The sequence below is a fragment of the Palaemon carinicauda genome, chromosome 17, assembly GCF_036898095.1.
Source record: "Palaemon carinicauda isolate YSFRI2023 chromosome 17, ASM3689809v2, whole genome shotgun sequence".
NCBI lineage: Eukaryota > Metazoa > Arthropoda > Malacostraca > Decapoda > Palaemonidae > Palaemon > Palaemon carinicauda.
The window spans coordinates 60,238,868-60,256,372 of record NC_090741.1 but is presented as its reverse complement, the minus strand read 5'-3'; the positions used below and the strand labels follow the sequence as shown (position 1 = coordinate 60,256,372).

Here is a 17,505-nt window from a genome sequence, read left to right as displayed (position 1 = left end):
GAAATAGATTGACCCCAGAAAATGACATCAGAAATTGCCTTACATATTCATCTCCTCGCATTACTGAAAATATCTCAAACTGGTGTTATTATTCACACCACTGAAGATTTTTGTAAAGTACATATATATTTTTCTCTACTTATTTTCAACTGAAGATGTTATTATTCACATAAAATTATTTGATTTATTTCCAACAGATGTATATATTGATTTATTTGTCTTTTTCCCTCAGATGAACATTATTTCAATTATATATTCTTCATTTATTTTCAACCTTATTATATGTATAATTTTTTTTACAACAGAAGAAATAGTACTGCTGGGTACACTTGCCTCAATAATAAACGAATAAAGGAAGATTCAACCAAGTAAAAGTAAAAGAATTTGTTTTACATTATTCATGTACAAAATGACAGAAACGTTGTGGGGGTAACGAGCTTGCTGCTAGCCAAGATTTTGGAAGAAGTAGGGTAATGACCAAAAGTAATTGGGAACCGCTGATGTAGATAAAGACTTTTTCAGATATTTCTAGAGAAAAAACTAGAAATATGAAATAATTCTTGAATAGCATCTGATTCTCCTGCATATGTTATATCAAAACTTTAGTAGTATATTTAATTTCCTGTGGTAGCCATATCATGCAGATAAAGGCTTCTTCAGATATTTATAAAGAACAAACTAGAAATATGAGAAAAAAATCTTGAATAGTATTTAAAAAGAGAAGATAAAGTTAAATGTAATCCGAGACAAACTAGAATTGGTCCGTTATAAAGAAGGATTCTTCTATTACTACTACTATTCGCGAGTCGTCGTAACCTTTCGCAAATTTTTTTCGTTAACTAGAACTGAAATCTACAAGTTTTACATTTGGTGCTTAATTACATCACCTTGTTTCATGACAGGTGAAATTGATCATGTACGCTAATGACTTATATTCATGAAAATATAGCCAACAAGTTTCCTGCTGATTTTAAGAATGGGAAATAGTTGATCCTTGGTACGTATATCCGTTTGTAACCTAACCGGGATGGTTTAGTTGTAAAATAGATATTTTTAAAACTTTAATATTAATGGTGTGATACTTTATTTCGACACAAAATACTCTACCAATATATTTTTCAACTGGTCTTACGTTTTATGCATTTCTAATCATAATTAGTATTGCAAACCAATCGGTTTTGTTTCCTCAAGTATAACAACTATTGGTGGGTAAAATTATAGTTACGGGCGGAACAACATTTTCTACAGGAAAAATTGTTTTTTCTGTAGTAAATAATTTGTTTTCAATGAAATTGACCTTCATTTCAACAGCAAATAAGCTGAAAACCTGTCAGACCCTTAAAGAATGTGGATATTTTTTTAGAAATTTAATGGTTTTTGCTTTTCCGTGGGCTTGCTTTGCTCTTGGAAAAAGGAAAACATCAAGCTCTTATATACTGGCAAGGGATACATTCTGAACTGTACATACTAACCCCATTGATTATTATTTCTTAGATAATGTTTTTTTTTTTTTTTTTGCTGTGAAATTGTCATTTTCGTAGGAAACGGACAATTTTCCATAAGAAACACCTGTTTTATTAGTAGAAAAGCTTCTTCCATTCATAACTATAATAAAACTCTGTTGGTGATGATCCCAGTGTGATACCAGTGAGGGAAACTGGATTCGGATAAGGCAATTCATTTAGTGTAGGCAAGGTTTATTATGCTCAATCTGAAAGCAAATTTCAGGGGAAAATACACAGATGATGTGTATGACCTATGCAAAGATGAAGAAAATATGACAGAACATACAGTATATTTTCAAGCCCAAAATTAGGACCGTTAATGAAACTAGACATAAGTGTAGGTATAGAACAAAATCCTACCAGGGATCTGTTTGTATACATAAGTAGGGTAGGCCTAATGCATCTGAAATAACAATTTAGAAAGTCCAAATTGACCACAGTACATACATACATATACCAAGGCACTTCCCCCAATTTTGGGGGGTAGCCGACATCAACAAAAGAAACAAAACAAAAAAGGGGACCTCTACTCTCTACGTTCCTCCAGCCTAACAAGGGACTCAACCGAGTTCAGCTGGTACTGCTAGGGTGCCACAGCCCACCCTCCCACATTATCCACCACAGATGAAGCTTCATAATGCTGAATCCCCTACTGCTGCTACCTCCGCGGTCATCTAAGGCATCGGAGGCAGCAGCAGGGCCTACCGGAACTGCGTCACAATCGCTCTCCATTCATTCCTATTTCTAGCACGCTCTCTTGCCTCTCTCACATCTATCCTCCTATCACCCAGAGCTTTCTTCACTCCAAAATGATTAATAGCAAAAAGATTGACCACAATAGGTTGTCAAAGGGATTAATAGCAAGGTATTATCCCAACTGATTTTAAGGTAGAACGGAATGAAATTAAAGACTAAGATTTTCTGAACAATATTATTTATTGTACAGGTAAACAAGCTCAATTACAGTAATATGTATAAGCGTAGAAGCTTTGCACTTATCTATTATGTGGTAGAGTACCCATACATTTATTTTGCAGAGTGAGTAGTTAGGAACCATGAACCCAAAAATGTATATTGCACTAGTCATAAGTAATGTACTGTATATGTATAAGTTACACTGCCGAGGATATATTTACGACATGCACACACTAAGCAAAGTCTATTTACACCACTGTTGTGCAAATAGCTATTGCATATAGTTAAAGCTATCTGTTTGGTAATTTAGTTAAGTATTACTTTGCCCCATTAAAATTTTCTATAATGAATTTTTCTTTACAGGTTGTGAACTTCACACCTTTCTGAAACATTCAAAATGTTCAGAAAGTTGGTCCCGAGAAACTGGATACTTCAGAAAGTATCCAGTGAGTCTTGTTTGCCAAGATCGAGAGGCCAAATATCTACCTCGCAGAAGAATAGATTCCGGACACCTTTAGCTACAAGTGTCAGATCTGTGTTTTCTCTTCCCAGCCAAGCTCAGGTACTTTTTGCTGAAAAAAACTATATTAACTATTTGAATTGTATTTTTCTCCATTAGAATTGTAAGGAATCTTTGGTCAAGTCAACAATGTTATTGCCTAATATGGTAATATGAAGATGAAGATTCTCTCAATTTTCAATTTGCATCAATAGGCATAGGAGGAGATGATGATGATGAATTTGGTAAATTTTATGCTGAGGCATAGATTATTTTATGGTCCAAGCAATTCAATTACCTAATATCGCTCCTAGATGATGTAGGTTTGTAGCTCAAGTTTACAGTAGAATAATTATCTTTTTGTATTTTACTTTGGACACAAAGATAGCTTTATTATGGTTTTTAAAAGAAATCATGTTCTGTCGAATATAAACAATACCTTTATATAACCAGATGATTTCCTTCTTTGAATAATGATCTGAGTTTCAAGAATTTTAAATATAGAACTTACCCGCTGGTTATATAAAAGAGCTGAAGTCCCTGACGCCAGGGCAGAAATTCAAATCTCGCGCTATCGAAGATACGCCAGGTGTACCAACCGCACCCTAGCGGTAGAACAGGTGGAACTACACACCAACTCCAGTTCTTCTCTCTGCCGTCATAGCTGACTGACATATAGAAGTTCGCTCTCCTGTTTTACTCTCTTGGGAAGTTGTTTGGTGATGTACAACGTTCTTTTTTGAGTTTAAGCTATCGTTGATTAATTTCCCTTGGTTCTTATCTTGAAATCTTTTTGTTTGAGATTTTCTTTATTGCTTTTTCCCTTACTTTTTGCTTGTCGGTCTCTCACGTTAGTTTTAAAAATGGCCGACTCCTCCCCTGCTCAGCGTAGGTGTGTTAGTGAGGGTTGTCGTACACGACTTCCTAAAGGATCTATTGATCCTCATTCTATTTGTGTAAAATGTAGGGGTAAATTTTGTTCATTAGATGATAGGTGTAATGAGTGTCTTTCCTTAACTGATGATGATTTTGTTACTTTCGATCGTTATGTTAGGAGACTAGAGAGAGATAGAGTTAGGCGTAGTTCTTCCCGATCTGTGGATAGAGCCCTACCTAATTTACCTGTTCCTAATCCTGTTCCTTCCCCTGTGGTGGTAGATCAGGAACCTACTATGAATGACATGTTCACTGCTATTTTGTCTCTTGGTGAGAAAGTTGAGTCCTTAGCAGCCGATAGAAATACTATCTTTTCCGAGTTAAAGGTATTGAAAAACCGTGAGCCTATCGGAACTGTGGAAAGTGTTTCAGTGTCTGATGTGATACCGAAGAATCGTGACTCTCTCGGTGTTGTGACAAGTGTTGATAATGTGTTTAGTGTTGCGAAGGGTGCGTCGGCACGATCTTGTCGTTCACCTAGCCTAAGACCTCTTTCGAGCTCTCGAACCCATGGGAGAAGTAATGTCAAACGGCTTAAGGGAACGAGAAGCGTCATCAATCGTGCAGACGTCCCCTCGAACGTTCCTGTTGCCGTAGCTCAGGTCGTTCACCCTCATCGTAGGAAAGGTGAGGTTCATGCGTTATCCCCGTCTTCCGATGAAGGGTCGGGGAGTGAGATCTGGCGTCGAGCGTCAAGACCGCTTAAACGGACGCATGATGTTTCACAGCGTCGGGAATCGCCTGTGCGTCCAGGATGTAGTTCGTGGGTTTCACCGGAACGTTTTCGTTCTCCCAGCGCTTGCACTCCGGCCAAACGTTCAGATCACCGTGTTCGTGTGGATATGATTCCTTCCGATTCGGACCTTGTTACTATTCATGCTCCCCCTCTTCCATCGGATTGGCTTTCTTCCCCCGAAATGCGTGGTGACGTTGGTGCGAATCTTCCTTCTAGGAGTTCTGTTGATCCGAAATGGTCTGCGCTTATGTCTATGAAGGAACAACTCTCGTCGTTGATGGATTCTTATCAACCAGGTGTTCGCGTTATGTCTGGGCGTTCGATGTCAGACCAGTTATCGCACAGACGTTCGATGGTATCTGGTCTTGACGAGTTATCACTTAGGCGGTCTCCCAGTCATAGTGTTCAACGCCAGGTTGATTTTGATGAGTCGCGTCAGAGAGTTTTGGTTGACCAGTTTTCGTATTCTGGTCGCGGGGAAGAACATCGGCGTCGACAAGTGGACGAGACGCGTCAACGATTTGAAGTAGTGGATCGTCCGCGTCAACAACTTTTGGACGCTTCGCGTCAAAACATTGATTCGCAGCGTCGACATCCTGACTACTTTGATCGTTCGCGTCAACAGTCCTCGGACTTTACGCGACCTCGCGGCGATCTTCGACAGTTACCTTCTGATTTCAAGCGTTCTTCTGTTCAACAACAGTCGGATTCTAAGCGGTCTAGGCAGTTGTTGGTTGAGGATGATCGTCTACACGTCCGTGTTTCGCATCAATCTACTTCTACTTCTCCCCATCAGATTGACGCAGATGTTGGCCTTGACAGGCAGTCCCATCCAGACGTTGTTCCTTCGGTTCAGGCTGCGGCTGTTGCTGCACTGCCAGAAGACGAACCAGAGGAAAAGTCGGATGAGGATGATCCTATTGAGGAAGTCTCTGAGAATGAGGAGGAAAAGCATTATCAGCATGCTGTGGACCTTCGCAAGTTTATGCTTATTCTGACTGGAATTTTCCCGGATTCTTTTACCCCTGTGGCCCCTCGTTCTCCGCCTTCTGAATTCATCTTAGGTAAAGCTACCAAGGTCCCAGTTTATACCAAGATGGTTCTTTCTCGATCCTCTAAGCGGGCCTTGAAATTAATGGGTTCTTGGTTGGACTCCAAGAAATCTTTTGGCAAGACGGCCTTTGCCTTTCCTCCCGCTAGGTTAGCCTCTAAATCTAGTGTGTGGTACGAGACTGGTGAAGTGTTGGGCTTGAGTTTTCCTTCGTCTGCCCAAGGGGATTTTTCAAGTTTGGTAGATGCTTCTCGTCGTCTTGCCTTAAGGAAGACGAAGATTTGGTGGTCCATTCCAGAGTTCGACCATTTGCTTAAAGGTCTGTTCAGGGCCTTCGAAGTTTTTAATTTCTTGGACTGGGCTTTGGGGGCTTTGAGTAAGAGGGTCTCTGATATGACGGAAACGGACACTAGTGGTTTGGTTCATTTGATGTCCTGCTTGGACAAAGGTGTGAGGGATGGCTCCAACGAACTTGCTGCCTTGTTTACAGCTGGAATTCTCAAGAAAAGGGCCACGATGTGCTCTTTTCTCTCTGCAGGAGTGTCTCCCTACCAGAAAACGGGCCTTCTTTTCGCACCTTTGTCTAATTCCTTATTTCCGCAGGAATTGGTAGGCGAGGTGGCTACTGCTCTCACGCAGAAGGCCACACATGACTTAGTTACTCATTCGACTAGGAAAGTTTTGCCTCCGTCATTCTCCTCTCGTAAACCTAAGGAATCTTCTTCTGGGTTTCGACCTCAGTCCTTTCGTGGGAAGTCCTCTGGTAGAGGCTCTTTTAAACCAGAAGGAAGGAAGCCTAGAGGCAGAGGGGGCAAGTCCGGCCGAGGTAAAGTCTCACTGCCCTCTCCTTCAGACAGCAGTGGGTGCCAGGTTGACTCACTTTTGGGAGGCTTGGGAGAGGAATGGAGCGGACCCCTGGTCCGTCCAGGTGTTAAAGGAAGGCTACAAGATCCCCTTCCTGACCAATCCTCCTTTAGTCACAGATCCAGTGGATCTTTCGCCCAAATACAGAGAGGGTCCCAAGAAGCAAGCCATGCTTCTACAGACGTCTCTTTTATTAGAGAAACAAGCAATAGAGGAAGTGCAGGATGTTACGTCTCCGGGGTTTTACAACCGCCTTTTTCTAGTACCCAAGAGTTCCGGGGGGTGGAGACCGGTTCTGGACGTAAGTGTGCTAAATGGTTACGTCCAGAACTCGACGTTCATTATGGAGACTCAGAAAACAGTTCTGGCAGCTGTGAGGAAGGACGATTGGATGGTCTCTTTAGATCTTCAGGATGCCTATTTCCACCTTCCGATTCATCCCAGCTGCAGACGTTATCTGAGGTTCATGGACGGAAACAAGGTCTTCCAGTTCAGGGCTCTTTGTTTCGGACTCTGCACGGCTCCTCTATTGTTCACCAAGATCATGCTGAACGTGGCAAGCATGCTGCATTCGAGGGGAATCAGGGCCTCTCTGTATCTGGACGATTGGCTGATAAGAGCCTCCTCAGCCGATTGTTGTTTGAAGGACCTCAAGATGACTTTGGATCTCTCCAGAGAACTGGGTCTCCTGGTGAGCTTGGAAAAATCACAACTGATTCCATCCCAGGAGATTCTTTATTTGGGGATGGAGATTCACAGTCGAAGTTTTCGGGCTTTTCCGTCGTCGGTGAGAATCCAAGCAGCCCTCCTAAAAGTCCAAACGTTCCTGAAGAGAGATCTTTGCTCCGTCAGAGATTGGATGAGTCTTCTGGGGACTCTCTCGTCGTTAGAGAAGTTCGTGACCCTGGGGAGGTTGTACTTGCGTCCTCTTTAGTTTCATCTCAACCGCCATTGGAAGAAAGGGGACAGCCTCGACAGGGATTGCATTCCCATCTCGGCTTCCATCAAGTCTCATCTTCAATGGTGGGACAACGAACCCAGACTGAAAGAAGGCTTGTCTTTACTTCAGAGGAACCCAGACCTCGTGTTGTGTTCCGACGCCTCCAATTCGGGGTGGGGAGCCACTCTAGAGAAGCAGGAGCTTTCGGGGACTTGGACGGTGGAGCAAACCTCTCTCCACATCAATCAAAAGGAGCTTTTAGCTATTCATCTGGCTCTCATCGGCTTCGAAAAGCAGATCAGGGGCAAGGTGGTCCAAGTCAATGCGGACAGCACGACAGCTCTGGCCTATATTGTGAAACAAGGCGGGACCCACTCTTGGCCTCTGTACGAGATTGCAAGACTGCTCCTCATCTGGGCAGAGGAAAGGAAGGTGACTCTTTTGACGCGGTTCATCCAGGGGGTCAACAATGTGAGCGCAGACAGACTCAGCAGGAAAGGTCAGGTTCTCTCCACAGAATGGATTCTGCACCCGGACATCTGCAAGAGTCTGTGGCGGTTATGGGGTCGACCTCTCGTGGATCTCTTTGCCACCGCGAAGACCAAACGGCTAGAGTGTTACTGCTCTCCGGTTCCAGACCCCGAAGCTTTGCACATAGACGCTTTTCTGATGAACTGGTCACACATGGAGGTTTATGCTTTCCCTCCGTTCAAGATCCTTTACAAAGTGATTCAGAAGTTCATTTCACACGAGGAGACCAGAATGACACTGATAGCTCCGTTCTGGCCGTCAAGGAGCTGGTTTCCAGAGGTACTGGAATGGATGGTGGATGTTCCGAGAAGCCTTCCCATGAGACCCGATCTTCTCAGACAACCTCACTTGGCCCGAAATCATCAAAACCTCCGAGCTCTACGTCTGACTGCCTTCAGACTATCGAAAAACTCGCTAGAGCTAGAGGATTTTCGAAGAAGGCAGCCAAGGCAATTGCAAGGGCAAGAAGGTCTTCAACCATCAAGGTGTATCAGTCCAAGTGGGAGTTGTTCAGGGAATGGTGTAGAACTAACGCGATTTCCTCTTCCAGTACCTCGCTTTCCCAAATAGCAGATTTTTTCTTGGACCTTAAAGTTAAGCATAACTTCTCGTCATTGACTATTAAAGGTTACAGGAGTATGTTGGCGACGGTTTTTCGACACAGGAACCTAGACCTTTCTAATAATAAAGATCTACGAGATTTACTTAGGTCTTTTGATACGACCAAGAAGATTCAATCAGCTCCCATCGCCTGGAATTTGGATGTTGTCCTTAAATTTCTCATGAGTGACAGGTTTGAGCCTTTACACTCGGCTTCATTTAAGGACTTAACCTTGAAAACCCTTTTTCTAGTTACCCTCGCCACTGCGAAAAGAGTTAGTGAAGTACACGCTTTAAGCAGGAACATTGGTTTTCGGAATGGGAAAGCCATTTGTTCTTTGCAACTGGGGTTCCTGGCCAAGAACGAAAACCCTTCTCGGCCATGGCCCAAATCCTTCGAGATTTCTAACCTTTCTGATTTGGCTGGCGGTGAATTGGAAAGGGTTCTCTGTCCAGTTAGAGCGCTACGGCTTTATGTGGACAGGACTAAGAATCTGAGAGGTAACTCAGACGCTCTGTGGTGTGCAGTCCGGAAACCCTCGATGCCCATGTCTAAGAATGCCTTGTCTTTTTTCGTTAGATTGTTGATTCGAGAAGCTCATGTTCAGTGTGATGAGTCGGATCAGAGGCTCCTCAAAGTCAAGACACAAGAAGTCAGAGCGGTAGCGACTTCAGTGGCCTTTAAACAGAACCGTTCTCTGCAAAGTCTGATGGATACAACATTTTGGAGAAGTAAGTCTGTTTTTGCATCCCATTATTTGAAGAATGTTCAGACTCGCTATGAGGACTTTTTTACGTTGGGTCCTTTTATAGCGGCTAATGCGATAGTAGGTGAATGATCTACCACTACGTTCCCTTTTTTCCTAATACCCCTTTTCTATCTCTTGGAACTCGTTTGTTATGGTTGTTTGTGGAGATTGGGCGTCAGTCTTCCGCAATCTTTGATTTGGTTAGGTGGTCAATTTGTTCCTTGAGTGCACCCGGAACAAGGGTATTGGTTGAGGTTCTGTCATGTTATAGGTGGTTGTACCGTTTGACAGCTCCTAGAGATTTTCAGCCCGAGTGGATTACTGGATCTCTTAAGGATAGCGGACGAAATGAGGCAGAGTATCATTGCTGTCAGCTTCCTTATCAGGTGAGAACTGCTTAAGTTTATTGTATGTAACCCTTAAGTGAATTTTCTATATGTAGCTGTCTCTGACCCGCCACCAAGGGGTGTCAATCAGCTCTTTTATATAACCAGCGGGTAAGTTCTATATTTAAAAATGATATTTTCATAATAAAATAAATTTTTGAATATACTTACCCGCTGGTTATATAAATTTAACACCCACCCTCCTCCCCTCTAGAGACTACCTATGGTATGGCTATGAGGCATGGAAGAACTGGAGTTGGTGTGTAGTTCCACCTGTTCTACCGCTAGGGTGCGGTTGGTACACCTGGCGTATCTTCGATAGCGCGAGATTTGAATTTCTGCCCTGGCGTCAGGGACTTCAGCTCTTTTATATAACCAGCGGGTAAGTATATTCAAAAATTTATTTTATTATGAAAATATCATTTTGCAGAAAGGAGTGTGCTGTTATTTTCAGGAAGACGAGAAATGCTCCTAAAGTTGGGCACATCCAAGTTTGTTCCAACATGTATACAAACCTTTCATCCTTGAAAATAGAGGTAGCTCTGAAGCAGTGCTGGAATGGCCATTAGTTAAGGAAAGGTGGCGCGAGGGAAGTCCCGTCCACTTATCTGTCTGGCCGCAATAGGTACAGATGAACTGTCTTCTTCCTCTCTCAACTGTTGGATTTTTTTTACATGTGTTTGTGATAGTTCTGATTTTTTATTTTTATTATTGTGATAATGATATTCACAATATGGGCATCTTTTACACTACTCCTCATGCTGTTAAGGAACGTAGCCGAAGGAATTATCATGCCAACCGATACCTGTAAAGTTGGTTTGTGATCGTTAGGCTGGGGTAACAGCTAGCTCTGTTCATATTAAAGTCACTATGGAGTTTTTTTATGGACTGGATATTTAAAGGTCAATCAGCAAGGTGAAACCAATGCAACAGTGACTTGTATTCACTGGTTTTTCTGGTATCAGATGATCGATCCATCTGGACAGAGCACTATACTATACTATACTATACTACTCTATCTCTCTCTTGAGAATGTGGATGGCTCCCAGCTGGTCGAGACTATACCCCCTTGCCACTGCCTGGAGCCTGGGCCCGGTTTGTTGGCTTGACTACCCCATTACTGTAGCCAGGCAGGCCTAAGATGCATGGCCTATTGCACTGCTGCGGACCCGTGAATGGCCCTTCTGCCGTGACCTTGTGCACAACCCTGTGTGGGGGCACTCTTTCTTTTTGCAAGGAGTTGGAGTAGTTTGCACTCCCTTTACCTTTTTTACCCAGAATACTGATTATTTCCTTGTTAGTGATACTTTGGTATCCTGAATTGAGGGAATGATAGATGTTACATCTTCAGTTTCTTTTCTTTCGCAAAATATTTCAGTACTTTCGAAAGAGTAGATACCTCCGCTCAATACCGGTCCTGTTGCCTAACATACTGTGGACTTCCCTGAGCCGGCAAGAGACTTGTCCCCTCTCTTCGCTTCTGAGCTCACCAGAGAAAGGTTACTATTTGCTGCTCTTTCTCTCTGGTGTCAGGGCTGTTTCCCACATATGGAACAAGTTTGTTCACAAATCATGATCAACCTCCCGACAATACGTTCCAAGATTCTTTAGAATTTTATAATTTATATTCAAGGGAGAGGAAACAAACCCAGAACGGGTCAGATTTCATGCCCAAACAAAGAACAGATACCTGGGAATGCTGTCCAACTGGGAATATTTTCCTTGTACAATACTCGTTTTTAAACACAAGACTTACCCGGTGTTTATATAAATATAGCTTTAGTCTCTCGCGGCAATCGCAGATTGAGTAGCCAGGTGTAACACCTGCGTGCCCTCTGGCGAAGGTACTAGAACCATCCCATGAACCCTCAGATTATCTCAGCCGCTCATGCCGGCAACATCGTTAGATATTCACTCGTTATTAACTTGAATTTTGGCAGTTATCGTGGTGATGCACTACTAAATTGGTTATTGGCATTCGCTTATTTTGATTTTCTTTGGTATTTGATCGCTATGTTCATAGCTTAAAAGGTAAGATTAGAAGTTTTTTCAACCTACTGTAAAACTAACGAACCTATTCTTGAAAATAATGGCGGTAGGAACTCCGCCAACACTATGACGTCACAGTCATATGACGTAAGCTACGTATTTACTACGTAGTATGACTTGCATTTTCATTTCTTTTTCGATGCAGAGAATGGAAAGTAAAACTATACTTACAAACTTAAAGTAGTAAAGTTTTTATAATATAAAAGGAATACAGTATATTATTTTTAAGAATATATTTGTCCTACTGATTGATTCCTTCTGGGTCCTTTGAGAGGTAGTACGGTACTGGAGCTCATCTGGTTTTTTTTTTCTACAGGTCTTGGTCAGCTGTACCGTGAGCCTGGTATGGTCGATTCTTATGTCAAAGTGGCAGGATTTAACGATCCTTTCCACGATCAAGTACTTGGACCATCCAGGTAGAGTGGTACATGTTAATCCACCGTCCTGATCCTTTTCATGGGGCACTAGGGTTGCCCTAAGTTGAGTGGTTTCCCATTCTGCTAGCTGTCAGGTAGGTCCTGAGAGAGACAATATCTAGTGTGGGGGGCTGTAGAAAACAGATCTCTCTAGCCAGAGCACTTTTCAGAAGACCACCGACTTCCTTGCCTGGAACTGGAACTAGGTTGGGATGGTTCTCATCCTCAGGGCACTATTGTACGTGCCTACTGCTAACCTGAGGAAGGGATCATAGGAATCTTTCCCTCAAGACTTTCTCCTCTGCATCAGCAGGAAAGTAGGAGAATTTATTGATGTTAAACTTTTGAGGAAAGGGGTTTCCTGTCTCAGACTGTGCAGTAAAGAGCCATTACTAGTCAGTCTTGGGCACCAGTTCAGGACCTCGATACAATCTCTGTGTAAGTTGACCTGAAGTTGCCTGGTGTCACGTCATGGTACAAAGAGAACTAAACACCTCACGTGCAAGCATTGTAACCTTTTTATTAACCCCATCAGGAACAAGAAGGAAGTATTCAGACACTGTTCCTTCAAGCTTGGTAAAGCTGTTTGCTTGTAGATGTGCCACCTTAAGTAAGAACTCACAAGCCTAGCCCTCAGTGTAGCCTTTTGGTTTATCTGTTGGCATACTTGAAGCTGAAGGTGTGTTTGAAGGTGTCGCACCTTCACCTCTTTGTATCTTATAGATGTTACCCACAGACCTTTGGACCCCTTTTCCTTAGGTTGTAAGGGTGTTGCTGAGTAGTTATGTAGCAATACCAGCTCCATCACTGGACTAAGTATACATACTGTCTAAGGAGAGGTAGAATAACTAGCACTAGCAGATTATTATCCTTTCCATCAATAACAATTATCTGGTGAAAGAAAATAGTAACATCTCTTATCTCCAAGTCTCATCCCTTTGTAGATGAAATATAAGTTAATTTATAAGTGAAATACAAAAATGGTATATGAATTATGCGACAGTAAATTAAGATTTCTAAGTAACGAACAATGTTTAAGATTAAGTTTATGCTTTGTTAATTGGTCATTAGTCTCTGTCATAATGAATGCTTCTTTCTATTTCAGGTTGTAATCTGTGGTGCTGGTGTTGTTGGAAACAGCATAGCCTACCATTTAACACGTGATGGATGGACTGATGTTGTAGTGTTGGACCAATATGAGTAAGCAGCACATTAGTACTGTACATAAAAGATTTGGACTAAATATTGAGAAAGGAACCACTCTATGATCTTCAAAAGACCTGATTCCTTGAAAATTATGTAATGTCCCGTCATATGATATACAGTAGCACTAGGACAAAACCTTTAATACTTGTGTATCTCCCAGTGACATTAGTGTATCAGATACTAAAGTAGTAGAATACCTGTCTTCCCTGTTGTGAGACTCCTTTTCTAATGATTTTCGCTTATTCTATTGCAATTTCTTTAAACTGGTAATCGTATATTTTTAAATATTTAACTTAGCCGGTGAATATATAATAGCTGACGTCTCCGGGGGCTCGACAGAAAAACACAAAAAACTCGCGAGCGATCGCTATGAAGGTTGCGGGTGTGCCCACCAGCGCCAACTATCGGCCAGATACCGCATATACATGTAAACAGCTCCAGTTCTTCTCTGTCGGTCTGATCGAAAAGTTGATTCCATTACTCGCTGTTAACCTGGAGTTTTTCAACAGTCTTGGTGAAGTACTTCTTTTTGGTTTGAGCTTTCGCAGTGCAGGTGTTTTATCTTCAACTTAAACTCTTGAACTCTTTTTTAGATAGATTTAATTGTTGATGACTTTGGATTGTTTTTGGACTTTCTTTGACTTTTCAAAATGGCTGACCCTTCTCCAATTCCTAGATTTCGTAAATGTAATGCTAGGGATTGTAATAAGCGTCTTCCAAAGGCCTCTCTCGACCCACATACTGTGTGTTCTAATTGTCGGGGTAAAACCTGTCAATTAGGAGATCGGTGTGATGAGTGCGTGGGCCTTTCGGAATTCGATTGGCTTGAGTTTGACAAGTATTCTCGTAAGCTAGAGAGAGATAGGGTGAGGAGAAGTTCCTCTAGATCGTTAGAATTTTCCTCCTCCCATGCCCCTGAACCTAATCCTTCCCCAGTAGTAGTTGTGCCTGAACCCTCTACTAGCACTCAGGAACCATCAATGCGGGATATGTTACGTGCCATTCAAGCTTTTACGTGCCATTCAAGCTTTGGCGAGAGAGTTGAGTCGTTAGCTACGGACCGTAATCAACTCATGGCGGATGTAAAAGAGTTAAAGTGTCAGAGTGCCACATTAGAAAATCGTGGGGAGAAAGTGATTTGTGCGCAAAGTGTTATCAGTGTTGCGACAGAGGGTTCGTCTGTTCGTGCCTGTCGTTCGCCTAGTCCGAGACCTCTTGCAAGCTCCCATGCCCCAGGGAGAAGTAATGTCGTAGGACTTATGGGTTCGAGAGGCTTTAACCAACGAACAGACGTTCCCTCTATGGTTTCAGGCGTGTCTCGTCAAGACCGCCCCTACCATAAGACGAGCGAGGCTGTTTTCTCCTCGTCATCCGAAGGCTTATCGCGTAAGAAACCGTGGAGCAAGGTTTCGAGACCCTTAAAGCGAAAGTCAGTCCCTTCAGGACAGGTCCAGCGTCCTGGTTGTAGCCATTGGGACAGCTCTGACCCTGTGCAGTCATCGGAAGACTGCTCGCCGCCTAAACAGAAGCGTAACACAGGCTCCGAGAATCTTAGTGTAGGCAATGTTTTGCAGTCACAGACGTTACCCTCGTCTCTTACCGCACCCATTCCCGTTGATCCTAAATGGGTTGTACTGCAAGACATGCAGAATAAGTTTGCCTTTCTTATGGAGGACTATTCTGCTGAGCAGGTTCACGATGATCCTCGCCGCTTAGCTGATCGAGATCCTGGCCGTCAGCCGCCCAAACGAGCCTTTGCTCGTCCTGTTGACGTTGACGTTACAAAGTCACGTCAGTCACGTTTTGTAGAGCCTCACTCGATGCAGTCCCGTGTTGACTTTCAGCCGCTGCCGCATGCTCGTTTTGACGTTCAGGACGTTCGCCAACCAGCGAAGTTGACTTGTTTTGACGTTGAGCGTCAAGCACCGCAGTCAAGAGTTGTTTTGACTGCTCAGTCTAGGCAGTCAAGGCAGTCTCGAGTTGACGTCGAGCGTCCTCCCGCTCCTGTTGTTGTTGCTAGTCAGTCTGTTAAGCAGTTACATGACGTAGCGTCCTGGACTGCTACTGATGCTCCGGTGCGTGTGAACTCTGCTTGTCAAGCATTGCCACCAAGGCAGGTCTCTCCCTTGCTTGAGACTCATCAGTTGTCGGACGAAGCTCCTTCAGATGAGGACGGTGCTGATCCTCATCCTGATGATAATCCTTCAGATGTAGATGAACCTAAGGCTGTTCCTCCTTCGATGGATTTTAAGAAGATCATGATGATTTTCAAGGATCTTTTTCCAGATCACTTTGTTGCTGTTGCTCCTCGTTCGCCTCCGTCTGAGTTTGCTCTAGGCTTAGCTGCTACCAAGCCAGCCTTTACTAAGCTAGTGCTTTCTCGCTCTTCTAAGAGGGCTTTACGTCTTCTAGGCGACTGGTTGGATACCAGGAGGAGTTTGGGGAAGACGGCCTTTGCCTTCCCACCTTCTAAGCTTGCTTCTAGATCGAGCGTCTGGTATGACACGGGAGAAGTTCTCGGCTTGGGAGTTCCTGCCTCTGCCCAGGGTGACTTCTCAAGCCTCGTAGACTCTCCCCGTCGCCTGGCCATGAGACGCTCGAAGATTTGTTGGTCCTCCTCGGACCTTGACCATCTACTTAAAGGCGTATACAGGGCCTTTGAAGTGTTTAACTTTCTTGACTGGTCATTAGGAGCTTTAAGTAGGAAGATCTCGTCTGCCGACCAAGATGTTTCCTTACTTATCATGTCCTGTATGGACAAAGCCATCCGTGATGGCTCCAATGAGCTCGCCTCCACCTTTACGTCGGGAGTCTTAAAGAAGAGAGAAACCCTTTGCTCTTTCCTTTCGGCAGGAGTTACTCCCTGTCAGAGATCGGAACTGCTCTTTGCTCCCTTATCAGCGGCCTTGTTTCCACAACAGCTGGTTAAGGATATAGCTGCTTCGCTTGTGCAGAAGGACACCCATGACCTGATGGCGTCCTCTGCTTGCAAAGGGGCTCCTTCTTCATCCTTTGCTGTGAGACCCAGGATCGAGACTCCTGCGTCTAGATTTATCCCGCCCTTTCGTGGCAGAGCTCCCAGCAGGGGAGGCTCTCGTGCCGAGGGAAAGAGAGGTAAGAAGAGAGGAGCCAAGTCCTCCCGTGGCAGAGTCTGACTGCCCACAGCCTCAGACAGCGGTAGGTGCCAGATTGAAGAGCTTCTGGCAGGCCTGGGAGAAGAGGGGTGCAGACCAAGAGTCTGCTCTGTTGCTCAGAGAGGGGTACAAAATACCGTTTGTACGCAAACCTCCTCTAGTAACAACTCCCATAGACCTCTCTCCCATGTACCGAGAGGAGTCAAAGAGACAAGCCCTAAATCAAGAAGTGTCTCTGTTGCTAGAGAAGGGAGCGGTGGTGAAAGTCTCGGACCTTCAATCACCGGGGTTTTACAACCGTCTCTTCCTAGTCCCAAAGCATACAGGAGGTTGGAGGCCGGTGCTAGACGTCAGTGCGCTCAATGTTTTTGTTACAAAAACAAAATTCACGATGGAGACCACGAAGCCTGTCTTAGCAGCGGTCAGAGAGGGAGACTGGATGGTCTCTCTCGACCTACGAGATGCGTACTTCCACATTCCTATACACCCGGATTCCCAACCGTTTCTGAGGTTTGTTTACAGGAATGTGGTGTACCAGTTTCGAGCCCTGTGCTTTGGCCTCAGTCCTGCTCCTCTCGTGTTTACGAGGCTCATGAGGAATGTGGCAAAATTCCTCCATCTATCGGGAATCCGAGCCTCCCTGTACTTGGACGACTGGCTTCTCAGAGCATCGTCCAGTCATTGCTGTCTGCAGGATCTACATTGGACGTTGGGTCTGGCCAAGGAGTTGGGACTTTTGGTCAACTTAGAAAAGTCCCAACTGATCCCATCCCAGACTATTCTATATTTGGGGATGGAGATTCGCAGTCCAGTTTTTCGGGCTTTTCCGTCTGCCACCCGAATAGAACAAGCCCTGCTCAAAGTCCAACTAATGCTGAAAAGAGAACGTTGTTCAGTCAGGAGTTGGATGAGTCTCGTAGGGACTCTCTCATCCCTGGAGCAGTTTGTCTCGCTAGGGAGACTACACCTTCGGCCTCTCCAGTTCCAT

At 43.9% G+C, this 17,505-nt stretch overlaps 1 protein-coding gene across 4 annotated transcripts in view; it reads left to right on the top strand.

Moving 5' to 3' along the window:
• The first annotated feature begins 803 nt into the window (after nt 1–803).
• Nucleotides 804–17,505, top strand: part of LOC137656803 (pyruvate dehydrogenase phosphatase regulatory subunit, mitochondrial-like) — a 112,577-nt gene continuing 95,875 nt past the window's right edge. For all 4 annotated transcript variants that reach the window (XM_068391107.1, XM_068391108.1, XM_068391109.1 and 1 more), the window contains exons 1-3: nt 804–997; nt 2,784–2,982; nt 13,283–13,377. In XM_068391107.1, coding sequence (XP_068247208.1) covers nt 2,818–2,982; nt 13,283–13,377 — 260 coding nt within the window. In that variant the 5' untranslated portion in view covers nt 804–997; nt 2,784–2,817. The remainder of the gene's footprint in view (nt 998–2,783; nt 2,983–13,282; nt 13,378–17,505) is intronic.